This window comes from Fukomys damarensis, unplaced genomic scaffold (assembly GCF_012274545.1).
Source record: "Fukomys damarensis isolate Sample0158 unplaced genomic scaffold, DMR_v1.0_HiC HiC_scaffold_15, whole genome shotgun sequence".
NCBI classification, from domain to species: domain Eukaryota; kingdom Metazoa; phylum Chordata; class Mammalia; order Rodentia; family Bathyergidae; genus Fukomys; species Fukomys damarensis.
Genome location: NW_022900927.1, coordinates 61,607,311 through 61,627,332, shown reverse-complemented (window position 1 = coordinate 61,627,332; position 20,022 = coordinate 61,607,311). Strand labels below are relative to the sequence as shown.

Here is a 20,022-nt window from a genome sequence, read left to right as displayed (position 1 = left end):
AGGAGGGGGAGAATCACCAGTTTGAGCCCAGCATGGGCAACCTGAGAACCTAGCAAGATCCTGTCTTAAAGTAGAAAACAAGACAGGGCTAGGTATACTGCTCAGTGCAAAGGCCCTAGCTACAATCCTCAGTACCACAAAAAACACAAACAAAAACAAAACGGAATATTCATTAGACAAATAGAAAAAAAGAAAAATTAGGGGAATTCTCACATATTAAAAGAATCTGAAGAGACATGAAAACTATTTTGGGGTCAAATGGAGAAATATGAATGTAGACGGTAGTAAATCAGATTAGTGAATATAACTAGTAAGTTTTTGTATAAGAATAATGATATCATGGCTATTTATTTTCATGTATTTCAAACAAATGTAAGCTAAAGAATTTTAGGGACAAAGTGCTACATGATATTGGATGTTATTTTCAAAGCACACAGAAATAAATCAGATACAGACAAAGAGCACATTATTAAATCCAGGAAGCAGGAACATGGGTATTTATTTGAAGGTAGTGATAGAAGTTGCTTTTCAAAGTACAGTCGGTATAATACGGGATTTGGAGAAGAATCTATCTCAGCAATGTACTTGAAAAACGTGCCCACTTAATGGTGTAATTGGTGTTATTAAGAGTATATGCATGCCAGACCTTTTATATACTGGAATGATATTTTTAAATACATTAAATACAATTTTGCTGTTTTTTCCAATACTCTTAAGCTCACACCTTATCAATGGTGGTTTGCTAAATCACAAAACTTTCACACACATAATTTCCATGGTTAGTGGGGTTTATAACATATACTTAGGTGCCTACCACAGTATTAAGCTGAAAGTAAATCATATTAAATCAAACCTGATGAGAACAGGATCTGCCGCCTGCCGCAAGTGCAAGGGCCTAAGTTCAATCCCCAGAACCAAAAACAAAAAAGAAAAAAACTAATCTGTGTTTGCATAACAAAGCCTGACAACACCACTGGGTACACCGCTGTACTACTGCAAAGAGTACAGACCTAACTTTTCAACGGAACACCATCACCAAGACTCACTTATCTAAAACTGTAAATCTCAAATCTACTAAATAGAAAGATGTGTGGCGGGCACAGCAGTGCACACCTGTCATCCCAGCACTCAGGAGGCTGAGGCAGGAAGATTGCTGTGGTTTGAGGCCAGCCTGGGCTACACAGTGAACTACATAGCGAGACCCTATCTCAAAAAATTTAAAAAAAAACAGAAAGAAAGAAAGAAGCCAAGACATCTGAGAACTTGAACTTTGAACTTCTTCTCTAGTATCTTGAATGATGCCAGTAACCCTGGCTCAAAAATCATGAATACTGAATTATTCTTATCACACTCTTGCCAGTCTCTGAAGTATTAAGTCTTAGTTTTTGCAAGCAGTTTTATTTAAGTATTTTAAAACTTGTAAAACTTGAAAGGAACCAAACCATAATAATTCTAGGAAACCACCAGATACATGGTGATCTGAGGGATCTATTCACTGCTCACCAATGCCTTTTCACCATCCTGGGTGTGTCTCATGGGTGATGCCGGCGTGGAAGGATCGGTTTTATCTTCTACTTCACGCTCCCTGCCAGATAGGAAATCCCGCAGCTGAACCTGGAGGATGTCAGGGCATTGCCAGAAAAAGCTCTATCAGCTACACAACTCGTTGGCAGGCCTTCGGGACGCGCGAGATTCTCCCTAAGAGACACTGGCAAGCACTCGGCATGGCTCAAACCCCCACCATTACCCTGACCGACACATGACTACATTCACTGGCGATGAGATTCTTGTGTTCTATTCTTTTGGGACACGCGACAATTTTTTAAAAATAGATTGGCATTTAAACCATAATTAAAATTAATTAGATAATACACAGCAGCTAAATAAGGCAGGAGACTATTCTTACATCATCCAAATAGTAACAATAACACAAGCCCAACAAAACTTCTCACCAAAATACTTCTTTCACATACTAACTGGCTTCCAGGTAGCTAAATTTTTCATTCTTAACACGATCCCAAAAGCAAAATCATTATCAAATCCCTAGAGATTTTGTTTTTAATCCCTGCATGTTACTATGCAGAATGAAATCTATAATCGCTACCCTCCCTCTCAAATTACTGTAATTGTTCATACTACAGTTTAAAATCAATGCAAATCTAGCTGAACTTTCATTTGATTAAAACAGGACTGTTCTAGAAAACACTTACTGCAGCTAAAATGTCTTTATTTTCAGAATTAGAAGTCAAAATTCTACATTTTTGATAAACATCAATCAGATCTAGCATATCACTCTTCTTCAGGAAATCTTCGTAAGTCTTCCTGATGTCCCCATAGTGGTCGGCCACCTCCATGTTTCCAACAGGTAAGTTCAGTTTCTCGTGCAGGAAGTATCTCCACGTCATCAGGACATCACTGAGAGAGACTGAGAATTCTCCACCGTGCTGGAAGGGATGGTGCCCAGGCAGACAAAAACAAAAGGAGAAAATTGGGTGCCAGAATATTCACTGACTCACACTGAGCTAGAGAATATGAAGAGAAGTCTGCTTCAGTGAAATCGATGGCTTCATAACACACGAACAATGAATGAAGTTTACACGTGACGGAATCGGAACATAGTCATTTTCATGTAGCCATCGTTTTACTTCTTGAATTTCACTAAATGTCTTGTACCAGAAAGAACGGTGATAGGTGGTGAAGTGCATTTACATTCTGACTGGAAAACATTTGTTTCCATTAATGTTTACTACCTTTTTGCTAATGCACTTTTCACCTTTCATTTAAAATTATCAGTGCCATGAGAAATTCCCATCTAACAAAATATTCCAAATGTCGATCTTAAAATATGGTCACAGAGATTAATTTTTAAAATTGTGTCTCATCACTGTTATAGCCCAAGCCAACTATCAGTACTACATCCTAGGGGTAGAAAACAACTCTGATTTTCCCTGTACATAGACATACTAAGTCAGGTTTCTTTCAGTGAGTTCTTAGGATGTTACTAATTAGACAGCTAGTGTTTTCCTTCCTCTTTTCACTTATTTTTTTTCCCCAGAAGAACTAAAACAGACTGCAATGTGGCTACAGTTTTACATAGTTTACTTACAGACCCACTAATGTTACCAACACATGGCTGTGTCAACATTTTCTCTAACTATAAAGCTTTCTATTTTAACAGGCTACATGGTACCATGTGGGCATGGTAATGTTTGCTTGTTCGTTTTTTCACTATTGAATTCTTCTCCACTTTAATACCCTAGATACTAATAATGGTTACTTTCAAAAACTTCCAGCCTTAATTCAGTAAAAAATTCTAATTACTCCTTTCCAATGCAGCATGAGTAACAAATACACTTAACTGTCCATATGTGGTTTTTACAAAATGTATCGTGTGCTATCTTCTAGTTATACTTCAATATACTATTAGTTTCTCTCACACCAAGATCTTTCCACTAATTGCACTTAAAGATGGGTGAGTAATGATGCAGAACCATAATTCAGTGGAACTCAAATGGAGCACCATCTTTACCCAGTTAAAGAAATCAACACACCCAAACCACATGCTCTTTTCTATATATTTGACCCTTTAAAATGTGATAATCGGCCACATTTTCTATGTACTATTCAAATTTATGACAAGGCATCCACACTGTCTTAAAAGAATGGGCTCTTTACTCATCCACGTGGAGACAACTAAGAAAATTATACTAATTCTCTGTAGAATGGGAACCTGATAGATAAGGAATACACAAATTAACAATAGTCTAGGAAACTAGTTCAATGAACAACCCCCCAAAAATCAGTAACTATCAAACCCTGAATTTGTAACTTAGATATTAAGGCAGAATTGTAATTTCCCAGCACTGCATCGAAAATTGGATGTTTTCCTTCCCAGTTCCACAAAGGTTACACTCCAGAAAATGTACGAGTGGTACTAAATAAATCCAGTTGTTCAGAGTCTCAAAACTACATTGTTTTATCTCAAAAATTCCTAAGACTGTTTTTAGTATGACATCCTTCCCATTTAAAATAAAGATTCTGCCTAGTGTAAATATACGATTTATTCTCACTCTGTAGACTATAAGTAGTAAAAGTAAAACTATGCAAGCCCTTGATCCTGTGAGAAAAGGTTTTGACTAGATTAACAGTGTTTATACTGGGATTGTAAAAACATTTTAAATCCAAATAAAAATGCACTCCTGATATCAATTTTCATGATCAGGTGCCCGCTATGACAGCATTTTCTATTATTCAAACCAGTAACGACTGATTGAGAGAGCCTGTGGTCAAATCAGAAAATGTTTTGCTAGGAAAACACGCCAGCTGGCTGATGTACGAAGGAAGTTCAAAATGTTCAATTCTTTAATCCTCGGCTGGACCTAAGGAGGATTGTATTTCGCAAGAGTAAAAAGAGAAAAGCACGAGTTACACATTTTTCAGAGCGCTTGGACTTTGTGTATAATATCAAAGCTTCTTTGTAATAATTCAAATTTTTAAATAACACGTACATTTTTTAGTTAATTAGACTTTGTTGTTCGCGGTAGAGGAAAGATAGCAAGTCTACGAAAGAGCACTGACTGTGTGGCTTTGGTTGGGTAAGATACCAAACCTCTTAGTTGCTTTTGGTCACAAAATGAGATGGTACAGATTAAATAAAATCTGATACATGGTAGGTAGTAGTCAAAATGTCCATGTCCTTTCTCTTCCTGGATTCAAAGAAAAGCAGTTGTTGGGGGAGGTCTGGTGGACAAGTACAGTACTTTCAAAAAGCTGGTCCCTCCTCTACTGTTCGTCCACCTCAGGCGGTTTTCGAATCTGAGTCTACCACAGCTGCTGTTGGCGCTTTCCGCGCAGTTATGGAAATGACACATCTGCTTCATGCAACGAAGACGCCCAACCCTAATTCTCGATTTTTCTCAGTAGGACCATGGAAGGCAGACTATCCTGTAAGACACTGTCAGAATCAAACTCTGAAGCTATTCCCATATAAGGCCAAAATACGACTTGCCACCTAATGGAGTCACATAATACTCCTCAAGAACTCACAGCAGAGTAACTTTTAGCAGTATAAAGCTACCGGTAAAGTGTTTTTTAAAATTTCCCCTCAAAAAGCTAGAGAAAAACCTAACACCCTAAGAGTATTTCAATGCATTTTCTATCCCCCTACTTAGGCAGTTAAGAAAACAACAACTGTTACTAACGACTGTACTAAGTACTTCCAAGTTTTATCACAGACAAATTCCGATGTAGGACTAAATATGCTCGCTCACAAACTTCAGAGAGTTTAAAACCCAGGGCTCTGCCGGTCGCAGCCCAGCGCCCGGAGCGAAGTCTGGCAAGCAAAAGCAGACCTCGAGTGCCGGCAACATAAATAGGCCCTGAATGAAAAGCGGCAGGTGGACTTGCTCAATACATCAAAACGTTTACAGTGGAAACTCACTTTTTTCAGGGTGTGTTTTTCTTTGCTTAATAAAATAGTTCATTTCTTGAAAAACAACTCACAAGCAAACAAAATGAGGTGATTTCTGGCTCCAGTACAACAGCCTTCGATCATGTATGAAATGATTCATAGCACCTCAATTTCTTCTTACTTTCTGGACAATGATCACCGAGGTTGAGCCCTGGGCTGCAGTATTTTATTTAGACAAAATCCTCAGAAGCTCTTACTTAGCATCATTCCTTCAGATGATGGGGGTAAATTAAAACACAGACAAAGAAACCTTTAGGTAGCAAAACTGGCGAGACTTGGATTTGGACAGCAATGGCCCGGTGGGTGCCCCACTGCCGATGAGAACAGGAAGGCAGTGACGGGGCAAGGGTTGGTGTACACTACTTTTAGGAACTGGAAATAGGACGCAAAGGAGAAGATGTCTAGGAGCACTTGATCACAGTAGACTCTAACTCAGTAGCAATACGGCAAATATAAATGCTGATAAAACAAAGTAAGACAGTGCATCCGGTAAAGGGGGGTAAAATGGCAAACCCCAGAAGTTAACTTGCTGAAGGAGGTAAGCACATGCCACTCCAAATCGTGCTGCTCTGGCATGTTCAAAAATGTGGGCTGAAAGGACTTGAGAGAAAGCAGGTGCAGTATCACTCTGAAATCCTTTCTGTTTCTTAAAAATAGATGAAAAATGTCCTGCCTATACCAAAAGGAAAGTAACATTCTTATCAAGGATAGAATGCCGAGGCTGAGACAGGAAGATCACAGCAAGTTCAAGGCCAGCCTGGACCACACAGCAAGACACTATCTCAAAAAAAAGAAGTTGAGGTCAAGTGAAATCTTTACAAAAACCCTTGCTAAACGAATCCTTACCTTCCTATGCTCTTCTCTATCCAATTAACTTTGTCCTATCACATTTTCATTTAACTACACTGTCCAATTCAGAACTTATTGTTCTACCCCAACTCATCACTGGGCTTTCATTTCCTCATGAAGGATCCTGTGCCATGCAAAACTTGTTGAATGTGCATGTATTTATCCTATTGAAGTCTTTTGCCAATTGAATTCTCAAGCCTAGAAAAGCTCTAGAAAGGTAGATGTAAAATTTTGCTTCAATTAAAATATAAAGTGTAGAACAAGAGGTGTTTAGAATACAGAGAACTAACTCAAAGAATAACAGACAAAAATAATTCAGTGGTATAATAAGCAAAGAATATGAACAGAGAATTCCTTCCTTAATATTTTGGAAGTTTGAGAAGGATGGTCTTAATTTTTCTTTAAATGTTTGGTTGTATTCATTAGTGAACCCATTAAACCTGTTGTTGTCAGGGTTTGCAAGGGCATAGATTTAATACAGGACACATAATTTATATGATTATTTTAAACTATTTACCCAAAAAGTCAAATGCAGAGGAGTGCAAGAGATCTGTCTACACACTAGAGACTCTAAAAATCCAGCTGAGGCCTGGATCCCACAGCAAAGTCCTGCACAAGTCTAGCCAGAGCCCTGGCGCCCACGGCAATGTCTCAGGCAAGCCCGTATGGAGGATCTGCACCGGGAAGGCCCAAGGCCAGTGGTGGAAGCTACAATCCTGTGCCACCAAGCTGAGGGGTCTCCAGGCCAAGACCAGAGCTCCCCTGGAACAGCAGCCATCCCAGGCGACAGCAAGGACCCGCGCTCCTCCTCTGACAGCTGAGTTCGCATCAGGAAGACAAGCTGCAGCAAAGCCTCCCCAGGAACATCAACAGTATCCGATCTTCCCCTCCAGTTCTCCTCCTTTGCCGTTGGCAGCCGTCCTCAGGAGGGTCTTCCACACGCACAACGGCGCCGACTCGGTTCCGCCGGGAGTTCCAAGCTGTCAGTTTTAGTTCTCCACAGGACTGAGCTTTTGATGCGAGACTTTCATTGCTGACACAAGCATCCCATGGCTGGTCTGCTCAGATTCCTTTTGCTGCATTATTGGTAGATTGTACCCAGGAATCCATTTCTTCCAGGTTATCAGATTTGTTGCCATAACCGTTTATAGTCTCCCAGAATCCTTTGTACTTCTGGAGTATCAGCTGTAACATCTCCGCTTTCATTTCTAATTTTATTTACTTGTATCTTCTCTTTTATTCCTAGTCTAGCCAAAGGCTTGTCAATTGCGTTTATCTTTTTGAAGAAACAACTCTGGGGTCACTGAGCTTGTCTACTGACTTCCTACTCTTTACTTCAAGTATTTCTGCTCTGCTACTCTTTCCGTCCTTCGGCTAACTTTGGGCGTACTTTGCTTTGTTTCCAGTTCTACAAGGTACAATGCCACCTGCTTATTTGAAGTTTCTTTTTTCATTTGGCACTTCTCACTATAAACCCCCTTCCCAGAACTGCTTTTGGGGTCTTCCAAACACAGTGTGTGTGATACTCCCATTTTCATTTGCCTCAAGATATTTTAAAATGTTCCTTTTAATGTCTTCTTTGACTTTTCAAGAGTCTGTGTTTACATTTACATGTTTGTGCATTTTCCAAAACTGTGTCACCAATTTCTAGTTTCATACCTTTGTGATCCAAAAAAGATACTTGATAAAATTTCAATTTTTCTAAAACACGTTAAGACTAATTTTATAGCCTCACACATGAGCATCCTGGAGAACGTTTCCTGTACACCTGGGGACTCTGCTTCCACACCAGGTATGTGCACTTGCGTGTTCATTGCAGCGCTGGCCACCCAGCCAACATGTGGAGTCAAGGCAGGCGTCCATCAAGAAAAAAAAGTGTGGTTACACTGACAGGGGAACACTTCCGGTCTCCCAAGGAAGGAAATCCACTCATGGTAACAGGGGTGAACCTGAAGGGTGTAACGCTAATGAAGCCAGACGCGGGAAGACGAATACTCCAAGCTCTCACTCATATGAGGGGCGAAACAGTGGAACTGACAGAAGAGTAGCATGGCGGCTCCCGGAGCTGGAAGGAGCCAGAGCTGAGGAGAGCTGGTCAGGAGTTAGGAAAACGCAGCCAGACAGGAAGACCATGAAGAGATCTACTGCACAAAATGGTAACTAGTGCATAATGAGGTTTTTCTGTTCTTGAAAATTATTAGAACAGGTTTTAAAAGCTCTTAGCACAAAAATGGTTCCAGTATGTGTGGCCATCCACGTTAATACTTCTACGCAGCCATTTCATGCTTACACCTTTCAAAACGTTATTTATACCTGATACACATAGACAGTTTTTGTGAACTAAAAAATAAAAACAATCAGAGACACTTCCCTAAGGCCTCTCAGAGAAAAGGCTGTGCCCCCACGCAGCCTGGCCCCCATAGCCCTTATTCCTAACTCCCTGCCTCTCTTACCAGCAATACGTCCTTTCTCCAAGCCAAGAGGTACAGACGCCACCCAGGCTTTTTAATAACTGCACACCACTCCCCTACTGGTATAAGACTCTTTTCCAATAAGTTTTACAACACCAAATATGAAGACAGAGGTATGAAAATGGCACTCTCCTACACTGTCCACAAAAATTACAATTCTAACAGACACGTGCAAGATGTTCCTACCATGTGACTGCCTAGGCAGGGCCGAGGAGACCTCTCCCTCAGTGCACAAGATACTTCAAGTGAGGCGGACCTGTCTTTCAAGTCAAAGCAAAACTGAGCCTTCGTTTTATTTTCTTGGTGGTATTGCAGAATAAACCCAGGGCCAACACACTGAGCTGCAGGCTGCACCCTTTTAAGACAGGGTCTCAGTGAGTCACTGAGCCGTCCAGGCTGGACTCTGCCCCAGCCTCCCAGAGTGCTGGGATTACAGGTTCAGCTAGGCAGAACTCTTTTTAACACAAAAACCTTGGAATGACCTAAAAATCCTTCAATGAATAAAATGTAGCACTCAAAAAAGGAACACTTACCACTGCAAGGATGAATAAATTAGATCATCTTCTCTAACAGTACCTGAAGAGGTCTTGAAAACAATGTTGGTGAAGAAAACAAGACACGGAAAGAACTTACACCATCTGTTATCGTTTTAAAATAGACACTAACAGGACAAGCTGACTGACTCAGTAAGCAGAGAGACCTCTCCTGGTACAGAATCCCTCACCTAAAACTACCAGAGAAAGCAGGAAACTATTTTATAAGGGCGACTGGATTGTCCATGAGAGAGGCAGCTACAAAGGTGAAAAACATGAGAAGCCCAGCAGGACGGGCCGAGTCCCCTTCCGAGGAATCTCCCACTCAACACGACAGAGCTGGGTTTGTAAAAGCCCAGCACAGAGGCTCCACGCCGAGGCACAGGGGAGCCTGGGAGAGACGGGGGTCAGGACGGGCCTCCCCACCCACCTCCCACCCACTCTGAAGGTGACAGATCTTCACTGATCTTCACGCGTCCACAGGAAAACCCCTGCCCAGTGGAGGCGGGGTCAGAGCTGCCCCGGGACATGGCCCTGAGGTCGCTCCAGTTCTGGGCTCCCGGGCTCACTTAGCCTCTGCCTAAGACTGAACCTCCATGTGGCGGAGGAGAACGCCGACACCCTGGCAGGTGGTGAAGCTCACACTGCAGAGCTAAGAGGCTGCAGAGAGCAGGGACCCGCGTGGCATCTCCCGGAACTGTGCAACATGTGGTCTCCTGACTGCTGAATTCCCACCAGACACCAAATACTTTAGCAGTTCCATTCACAAAGGAAAATGGTCCCCCAAAAGAGACATCACAATGTCGGCATCAGCGATTTCCCAACGAAATGGCCCAGCCGGGTCAGGCTGCCGAATCCCAGGCCCAGTCCTGCAAACCCCCGCACCTGAATGCTCCGTCCTAGTAAGAGTGATGCCAAGGGCCGAGGATTTAGCTCAGTGGTTTCATTGCCTGCCTTGCAAGCACAAGGTTCTGAGTTCGATCCCTGGTATGAAAAAAAAAGGGGGGGTGGATGCCAAGTACAGTCAGAGGAAAGCTTGCAGTGGAGGAGAAGAACTCTGCCAGAAAACTAACCAACAAGAAAGGTGGGGGGTATTACACAAGGAGAAGTATGTTCTCATTACACCCGGAAGCAAGAACAGAACAGGACAATGTTTTGAAAAGAGCCAAAAAAAAAAGAGCTCTTGGAAATAAAACAATACCTATGAAACTTCAAAATTATTAATTCAATAGTGAAGACCTTGTTGGATACTGGCTAGAAAAGTAAAACGTGAGTGGAAGAGTAAACTGGCACGTCTTTACAACAGAACAGTATTCAGCAGGAAAGAGAAATGAGCTATTAAGCCCTGAAAAACATGAAAGAAGCTTAAAATGCATATTACTAAGCCAGCAAAATAATTATTAACGGTAGCGGGAAAGAGTGAAGAAATGAAAGCCACCACTAGCATTTCAGCGGTCGCTACCAAAACCGATCTGGTCAGAATCCAAGCCGGCTCCAGGGAAGACAGGAGCGGGGCACTGAGAAGCAGAACGCTGCAGAAAGCACGCGGCGGACGGAAGGGAGAGCAGGCGTTTCCATGCCTCGGCTCCACCGCACCCGCGGACACAGGACCCAGCAAACATTTGGCGGAGGGAAAAACACCAGAAAGACCTGGCAATATTTGCCTTACGGAGTAAGAAACAAGGAGGCTGAGAGGGAGAGTTCCAGAAATTGCCGTTTTTCAGACCAAGCTTTCTAGACAATGACACTGCATGGATGCTTAGTCGATAATTTTAACATTTGTTAAAGTGAGAAAAGGAATCAGTGCCTTTCAGTTTTAAAGTACTTAAATATCCCTTCAAAATTCCTACTAATATCTTACCTAAATCATCTTCCTCCAAACCTGATTTTTCTCAAACATTAACTCACTAGATAATTTTTTTAAAAAACCAACTTCTTACTATATTCAAATAGTTAAATTAGCCCTGCAGTGATAGCACTGTTTCCATTATCTCTCATCACGAACGTACGATTTCATCTAATTATGGATTTAAAACTGAGAAACTAATCACTCATATCATTGTTTCTCTGGTTGAACAGATTACAAATTTGAAAAGCCGACATATAAAAATTAGCTTTTGTAATACAAATAATTTACACTTGGAACTAACGGACCATTTCATGACTTTCAATTTAAAAACAAATTTTCTCCTCTGAGCTACTTTTTCATGCACTTGCTTTAGCTCTTTCCTTAGTTTAGAAACAAGGGTTTGTTTTGTTTTGTTTTTTTCTTTTTTAGTTTTTAGGTAATTCATAATTTTCCCTAACTCTCCATGGGTAAATGCACACATCTTACAACTGAGCTTTCTTACTCCTGACTTAAGAAACTGAGTAGAATAATAGAGGGGAAAGACAAAAGGATGTAACACTTGCTTATAAAGATTACCAGATATTAGACCATTGCCAAGGAATAATGCAGGCTGAAGAAGAGCATAAATATCTCCCTGTGCATTCCGTCATTGTTTCAAATTTCCTCTCCCCACCAGTTCCCCTTGATCACCTCTCCACAAGCTCAAACACCAGTTTTCCTTTCCTCGTTTCATTTCTATAGCAAGCTCTTCTCATTCATCTCTCATCGCTACTTCCTCCCTTAACCCCGGTTAACTTCATCACCATCTACCAGCTGGCTCTTTCCTAGCGCATTTCTCCTGAAGGACTCAGGCAGACTGAAATTAACTGGCTTTAATCAAGTAAGAGCTGAGCATCACTTATCATGGAGCAAAATGAAACCAGGCTTCTCCCATAGCAACAGACTGAAGGGACCAATTTATAAGTTGTTTCTGACAAAAATGCTTAATAATACGAACAAAGTAACAACAACCCAGATTGAGGTGGCACATATAACACCAGTGATTTGTACAACTTGAAATGAAGGCCACTGTCTTAGTCACTTTTCTCATTGCTGAGACAGAACATTCCAAATTAAAGGAGGAAAGGTTTATTGTGGCTCACAGTTCCAGAGGTTTCAGGGCAGAGTTGGCTGGCTCCAAGTAAAGTCGTGTCAGAGGGACATCACAGAGGAAAAACGGTCCATGGCAGGGCAAACAGAAGGCAGAAAAGCACCAAGCAGCAAGCACTGAGTAGCCAGCCCGCCTCCTTTCTGTCCCTTTATGTTCCATGCAGGCTACCAACCTGTTGCCTGGTGCCAGTCACACCCAGGCTGGGGCTCCCATTATCCACACCCAGAACTATGCTAATTCCAATCAGTGGACCGCTTTAGTACCACACACCTTTAATCCCAGCATCATACACTCTAGATCCAGCCAGCTCCAAAAAGCTCACCTGGGAGCACCTGAGGTTTTGTGGAAACATCTAGAGACCGGCCACACAGGGTGAAAGACTAAAAGGCTGGCCCACATTAGACTGCAGAAAAGCCAACTACCAGTAAGTAGTTCATGATGTGGACTTGATCGAGTGAGATCTGACTACAGGCCCCGTGTCACACATAAAATATCACCACTGTTACATTTCCTGCACTTAACAACTGCACTAGGATTTTATAAGGGCACTGGACTGAATGTATAAGCTAAAGTGTTTAGGGATTTAAATGCTCGAGCTATCTGCCACTATCAATGGTTCAGCATAAGATGTGCATGTACACACATATACTTGTATGCATTTAGGTATACATAAATATAAAAAGAATAATGATATGCAAATGTATCGAAACATTAATAACTGGTAAATCCCACTGAAAGGTGCACAGAAATCAGTGTCTTGTTCCTGTAACTTTCCTGGTAAACGCTTTTTCAAGTAACAAGTCAAAAAGGTACTTTCTTCATTTTGTCAAGACACCGGTGTAAAAGTGACTTTTAACAACTCTGACTAAAAACAAAGACTAGACAGAGGAGACGCGCAGCCTCCCGCAGCCCGGCATCTCTCAGCGGACCTGTCTCCCCACCAGGATGCTGCGTGCTGGTCCTCCATTCCTTCTTCCTGCATTTCTCCATCTCGCTCACCCCCTCGCCCAGTCGGCTCCGGCCTGCAGAGCCGCACACGCGCCTCTCGGCTCCCACACGCACCTGAGCACTGCTCTGCTGGGGAATAAGCTTCATGAAGGCAGAGCCAAGAGTACCTCTGCTCATCAAGTCAGCCCCACACTTCTCACAGTAGAACGAGCTGGTATTAGAACGAGCTCCAGAGGAGAAGGAGGAGGAGGAAGATGAGGGAAGAAACCGACATCTAAATAAATAGCGCCATCAGCCCCTTTGCTGTTCCCCGGACATCCCAAGCACATTTTTGCCCTCAGGGGCCGTGCGTCTGCTGCTCTCTCCGCCTGGTCATTCCGTCCCCTAAAATCCTCATGGTTACTTCCTTCCTGCCTGTCAAATCTTTGCTAAATGGAGCACTACATGATGCCTTGCCTAATTCTACTTTAAATTGCAGGAGCCCCACCACCTCAACCTCTGCACGATCCTTGGTTGCATTTTTGTTTTACTTTTCTCCAAAGTATCTCTTAAGACCTAAAACACGCTCTACCTGATTTATTAGAGCACCACCTGTCTCTCTCCACTGGAAGTAAATTTAACTTCCTGAAAGCAGGACTTCTTCCTTCCTTGCTGGATCCGCATAGTTTAGATGAATGTCAAACACACAACAAAAACTCAATAAGTATTTTTTAAAGAGCGACTGCTACCTAAAATAAGATCCAAACAATTTGCCAAATTTTTCTATCCAAACTTTTATCTTACATTGTTTCAAGTATGCAAAACTGCCAAATATTCATGCATAGAAAAGATTATCCCTTGTTTCAACATTATATACTTCCTAGTTTTAGTGTTAAAGATGCTCTTGCCGGGGCTGGGGATTTAGCTCAGTGGTTCCGCTGCCCACCTTGCAAGCTCAAGGACCTGAGTTCAATCCCCGGCACCAAAAAAAAAAAATACTCTTGCTTTTTTCAAAATCATGGTTATAATATACAGTAACTATTTTTTCTTAATGGCATCATTTGCCAAAATAAGAAAAGATCAAATAATCCATGTCTAATATTTTTTGAAGAAATTTTACTGGTCTATTAACCCTAAAAGTCTAGACAAAAAATAATTGATCAGAATATCTTTAGCCAAACAGACTCAATGAAACGAATTCCGCCCTTCAAAAGCCCTGCTCGCTAGTTAAGCCAGCATCTTTACCAACTTCACACCATGCTTCGAATTGCTCTGGACTCTTCTTCTGACCTGACTTCCCTTTCCTTCACCCTCCTCTAAATCTTTCCCTTCCTTTATCCAAAATCAATCTAAAATCAAGAGGTCTCCTCTTACCACCCAGGCCTACATGCATCCTTCTCTCTCATGAGTCTCTAGCCCCTGAGCTAGCTTAGCTTGGCCCAGGACACCCATGAAAGAAAACTTTGGGGAGATTTTTCTGTTTTGTCTGTTGTTTTGCAGTGCGGAGGACTGAACCTGGACCTCTTCACGCAAGGCAAGTGCTTTACCACTGAACTACATCCCAGCCCTGCGTTGGGAGATTTTTGAGACGTTTTCCAGCCTGTCAGTGTGGACTAGGAGAACCAGAATTTGTAGGATTAGAGCACATAAGCCAATACTTTTGAAAAATCTTCCCACATGATACTGACACAGCCTGACGTGGGAACAGGACGTCCCATGGAGCCAAAGGCCAGACTGACACTTCGTGATTATGTGTAAATGAAAATTACGTGTGCCTTCTATAGCTTCCTTTAGGGAATGAAAGAATACTTATTAAATAGGAATAAGTAACCACAGTAATCCTAAGAGTTGCATGTTTATCTTACGACTCCCCATGAAACATCAAATGTGTTCAACCGTACACACGAGGGCCTTGATTTTGAAACAAATCATTTCAAGGGCGATTGCAATAATTTCAGGTATACAGAGATGCTCTGGAAAACAGTGCATTACCATAGGGAGGCAAATACTATTGTTTGTTTTTTTGGTACCGGGAATAGGACTCAGGACCTTGGGCTTGCAAGGCAGGCAGCAGCACCCCTGAGCTACATCCCGGCCTGGGGAGGCAAATACTGAAAGTAGTTTAAGTTTATTTAAAAAGGAAGCAACCAAATTTTGATTTAAAACAAAAAAAGTGAACCTAAGTATAGTTTACTAACCAGTTTATTGTTCTCCGCCATGGCCAGCTGCAGCGCCAGGAACATGGCGTCCGCTCCGCAGAGAGTTGTTCTTTCAGAGCTGCACAGGGTGCGCCAGTTCCTCCTGAACACTTTAATCATATCCAAGACGGACTTCTGCTTGAGCCCAGCCATGCTCTTCAAGCGGGACAGGATACAAGGCTCAAGTGCACCCGAGCTGGAAAGTAACGCGTATTGTGTGCTAACAGCTAGAGGAAAACGAGTAGTGAACAAGAGGTCATCCCGAATATTCCACGCTTGCTTTTCATTACAGTCAGGAAAACAGAATAATACAACTTCTGCTCCATCATATTTTCCTCTCCTTTTGTTTTCTTAAGCCAAATCTCTTAAAATAACAAAATCCAACCTCCGATTCTGGAACTTCACACAAAACAGACGTGCAAATCTGCAGGCTTGTCATGACAGAACAGATGTAACTGATTAAAGCAGGATCGAAGAGATTTTTGTTTTGAGGTAGGTGAATTAATCTGTAGTAGAGCGTAAAAAAAGAAGCCAATCTCTTTCCACCTCTCTGGTGTCCATTTTCCCAACCCTTGGACCCTAGGCCAGTCCTGTGACTCGATTTGACCAACAGAATGGGACGAGGATGGCACACAGGAAATCGCGAACCGAGCCTTTAAGAGACTTGAGCGTTCTCTACGGTTCAGGAACGTCTCTAACAAGAGTGGCCCCTGTGCAAACCGTGCACAGACAACGGCGTTTTCTTGAACATCTGATTTCCCTCTGAGCCTGGAGTTTAGGTACCTGCCAGACAGCCCCGACCTGAGAGCGCACCCCAGGATGGCAAGGCTGGCCGAGTCCCCCAGGGGCTCCCCAGGACAACACCGCAGGAGGGCTGACGGCCTGTTGCTGGGGGAACTCAGGGTGCCCCGTGTGGCCGGACCAGGAAGGCCTCCAGAAGCCTGAGCCTGGCCGAACTTCTTGTGTTTAGGTCGCTTTGTACCCTTTTACGGAAGTAATCTCCGAATCCTCCCAGCAAATCACAATAATCCGGGAGTCAAGGCCCTGCAGCATCCCCGCCCTCACTCTTGCTTCTCAGAGACTGCTGCCTGAGGAGGTCTTGAAGCACGACCAGGGCACTGAGCCCAGTCCCACGTGGAAAAGCTACCCTGAGGTCCTGCCCCACCTGCCTGCCAGGTGAACGTCAGCCACATGAGGGAGCCCAGAGGGGATGAGGGACGAGGGAGTCAGCTAGCGAGTCAGCCCCAGCGGTGACCTACAGAATCCCAAGTAAACAAGGCGGCTGTTATTCAATAGCTACTAGGCTTTGAGGCCACCAGGCATGGTGCCGCACACCTGTAATCCCAGCACACAGAAGGCCGAGGCAGGAAGATCGCCTCAAGTTCCAGGCCAGCCTGAGCTACACAGTGAGTTCAAGACCAGCCTAAACTACATAGTGAGAGCCCACCTCAAAAGAACCAAAAATAAAATTATATTAAAAATAAAATAACAGTCCTATTGAGGCAGGTCTATTACTATTCTCATTCTGCACCTGAAGAATCTAACACCCTATGTCGTTCCACTCATAAATGGCCAAATAGATTAATCCAAGATGTCTAGACCCATAAGCTGGCCTTGAAGATCACTCTATCTCATACCTTCTGATACAGACAAAAACCTTTTCAAAATAATCTGATGTAGTGTCAACATTTTATATACCAACTCTATATAAGGTGGCCACTCCTTTTTCTGATTTTAAAAACATCTCTGCTAAAAGTTCTTACCTACTTTCTTTTAACTACTAGTCTCCAACATAGTCATATGCCCATGTGATGCTTCCCATACAGAAGCACACCTTCTGTTCATCCTTTTCTTTGGTTTTGATGTCACATGAACAGAATCCCAGATGTCTACTAGGCATCTTGGGTTTGCCCAGTGAAGAAAAAGGGCATGTGCCATTTACGATGACATAAATTACAGACACTGTCCATGACACACTTCAAAGGTACAGATAGAAAACCATAAATAGTGATTTCCATAAATAGATAAGTGTTATATTTCTCTTCACTATATTATCTTCACTTCTCAAAAAAAAAGGAAGTGAAGAATAAATAAAATATCAGCTTCAGCAATAAGATTGGTTTGCCTAGAATACATTTTTAGCAACAGATTACTTACTGGTATTATTTAGAGGTGTTATGAGTTTCGACTGCTATAAATGAAAACTTGTCTAGAGTTACATCATTTTGGATCCTGGCTGCACCACTTACAGCTATGAAATCTTGGCAGTTTTTTCATGTGCCTCTTTCTCAGCTTCCTTGTACCGAAACTAAAAACAGTCCCTACGTCCCAGCCTTTGGGAAGAGCAAAGGACAGAGACACAGACAAGACAGGACAGAACTTCTGTGGAGTTAGAACTGAATGTATGTTACGGTTGAGATCGAAAATGTCCCTGGAAGTCTCACAGTCCCAAGTGCGTCTCTTGGAGGTGACTAGATTGCAGAGGTGCTGTACTGTCAGTGGGTTCATCCCGTGAACGGATGAGCTCGTCACTAAACGCCGGCAGGAGTGGGACGCAGTGTGTCACTAGGGCTGTGCCTGTGGAGGGTTGATCTCCCTCCCTGGCCCCTCTTTCCCCCTTTGCTTCCTGGCTGGCATGGGGTGAGCAGCTCTGCTCCGCCAGGCCCCTCTGCCATACTACTTCTCCCTTGGAAGCAGCCAGCCACGGACTGAATTCCCTGAAACATGAGCTAAATTAAACCTCCCCACCTTCCAGGTGTGGCTGTTGGGTATTTTGTCCCAGCCACAGGAAAGTGACTAATGCAAAGAGGATACTAAAGTCTCAACTAGGGCTCAGCAAACATTTGGGAAAGGGACAAATGGTAATTATTTAAGACATGTGGGCCATATAACCTGTGTCATAACTACTCACTTTGATCTTGCAGAGTGAAAATTGCCAGGCACAATACGTAAACAAATGAGCTCAGATAGCTGTACTTCAATAAAACTTTACTCATGGACACCAAAATTTATATTTCATATTATTTCCATATGTCATAAAAAAAATTCGTCTTTCATTTCTTCCCCAACTATTTGTGTAAAGAGTAAAGTCCATTCTGAGCTCAGAAAAGTGGTCTACAAAACTCTGATCCGGTCCCAGTTCTCTCAGTCGCGTTTGCAGGCCACAAGCTGTACACCTGGCTGCCCAAGGCCAGAGATCATCACAGAGAAAACAGGAAATAACCTATCGTCTCTGCTTGCTTACCTGGCGGCCAGCTGTGAGGACACAAGGCCACACTGAGGATGCAGGTGCTCTGAATGGCAGGTGACACTGGACAAAAAACAGCACTAGAAAGTAAAAACAGTAATAAACACTCATTTCTCAAAAGTGGATTTCAGGCTTTTGAACCTGGCACCGCCCAGGTGACAAAGTTGAATTCCCACCCCGCCCTATTCTTGTTTATCCTGAGCACAGAGTGACTGCAGCCCAACTCCCACTTTGGTGAGCTGGAAGAAACTAGTGGGATCTAAGTCATCAGAGTGACCAAAAGTCACCCTCTAACCACGCTATAAGGCAAACTAAGGAGCACACCCTCAGAGGCAGGAGAGGGGTCAACTGCCACACAGCAGGAAAGAACCATAAAAGGAGGGAAAAGAGGGGCACTCCATTTTCCAGAAAATCTCAGGCTACCCGCAGAAAAGACATGAATATTTCTCTCCTTTACAAATTCACCTCCCTGCTTTTCTTGTACCCTGTATCCATGACCTACTGATCCCCAAGGGTCAAGATGCTGATCTACAGGACCAGGGATGTAGCTCAGTGGCGCAGCCCCTGCCTCACAAGTGCAGGGGTCCTGAGTTTGATCCACAGTACCCCTCCAAAGAAAAAGTGGACCTGTGAGTTTATCATCCACTTTTGTTATTCTTGGCTGAGAATAAAACTCTCCTTCAATGGCTCAGCCTCGTTCAGTCTTGGTACTTACTGGTTCCACAATTCCAAGAGGGAAAAGGAGCCGATGGGGGGCAAAAACTGGAAACACAAAAGCTACACTGGTGCAAAGAATGTCAAACAAAACTGTCACCGGAAGGCAGCGTGAGATGACTGAAAGAAATATGCTTTCCAGTCTGATCAGGATTCATATCCTCTCAGCTGCAAGCCTTCGGACGTTTAAAATCTCTGATGAGCATACGTTTCTTCTTCTAGAAAGATAATTTCTAACAATGATGATTCTGCAAAAGGGAAGGTGACCAAGAGATGGAAAAAGGTGGGAGGTAAATGAGAGGAAAAATAGAACTGAGATGTGTTATGTACCAGGACCAACTCCCCACGACGAACGTACTGCAAACACAGACTAATTTTTAAAAAAAAGAATAACGAGACAGTAGTGAGACGAGTGCACAACTCTCCTGGCACTGGGCACAGCGGGTGCCGTCACCGTCGTGCAGCTCCCAGGTGTCCCCGAGAGGACACACTGCAGAGCAGGAGAAGATGCGGGGTTGGGGTCCGCGCGGGGCGGGGCGGCCCGGTGGCCCCGCAAGTTTCAGGCCGGGTGGATCTCAGGGTTCCGAGGTGCAGACCCCGGGCCCTCCCGGCCT

The 20,022-nt window shown here is 43.1% G+C and overlaps 1 protein-coding gene across 4 annotated transcripts in view; it reads right to left on the bottom strand.

The window, feature by feature from the left end:
* Nucleotides 1-18,748, bottom strand: part of Parpbp (PARP1 binding protein) — a 54,677-nt gene extending 35,929 nt beyond the window's left edge. For 2 of the 4 annotated variants that reach the window (XM_010631353.1, XM_010631351.2), the window contains exons 1-4: nt 18,692-18,748; nt 15,448-15,674; nt 2,211-2,444; nt 1,504-1,614 (exon numbers count right to left, since the gene is read on the bottom strand). In XM_010631353.1, coding sequence (XP_010629655.1) covers nt 1,504-1,614; nt 2,211-2,444; nt 15,448-15,600 — 498 coding nt within the window. In that variant the 5' untranslated portion in view covers nt 15,601-15,674; nt 18,692-18,748. The remainder of the gene's footprint in view (nt 1-1,503; nt 1,615-2,210; nt 2,445-15,447; nt 15,675-18,691) is intronic. The other 2 variants (XM_010631352.2, XM_010631354.2) reach the window with 2 other exon arrangements.
* Nucleotides 18,749-20,022: the final 1,274 nt, after the last annotated feature.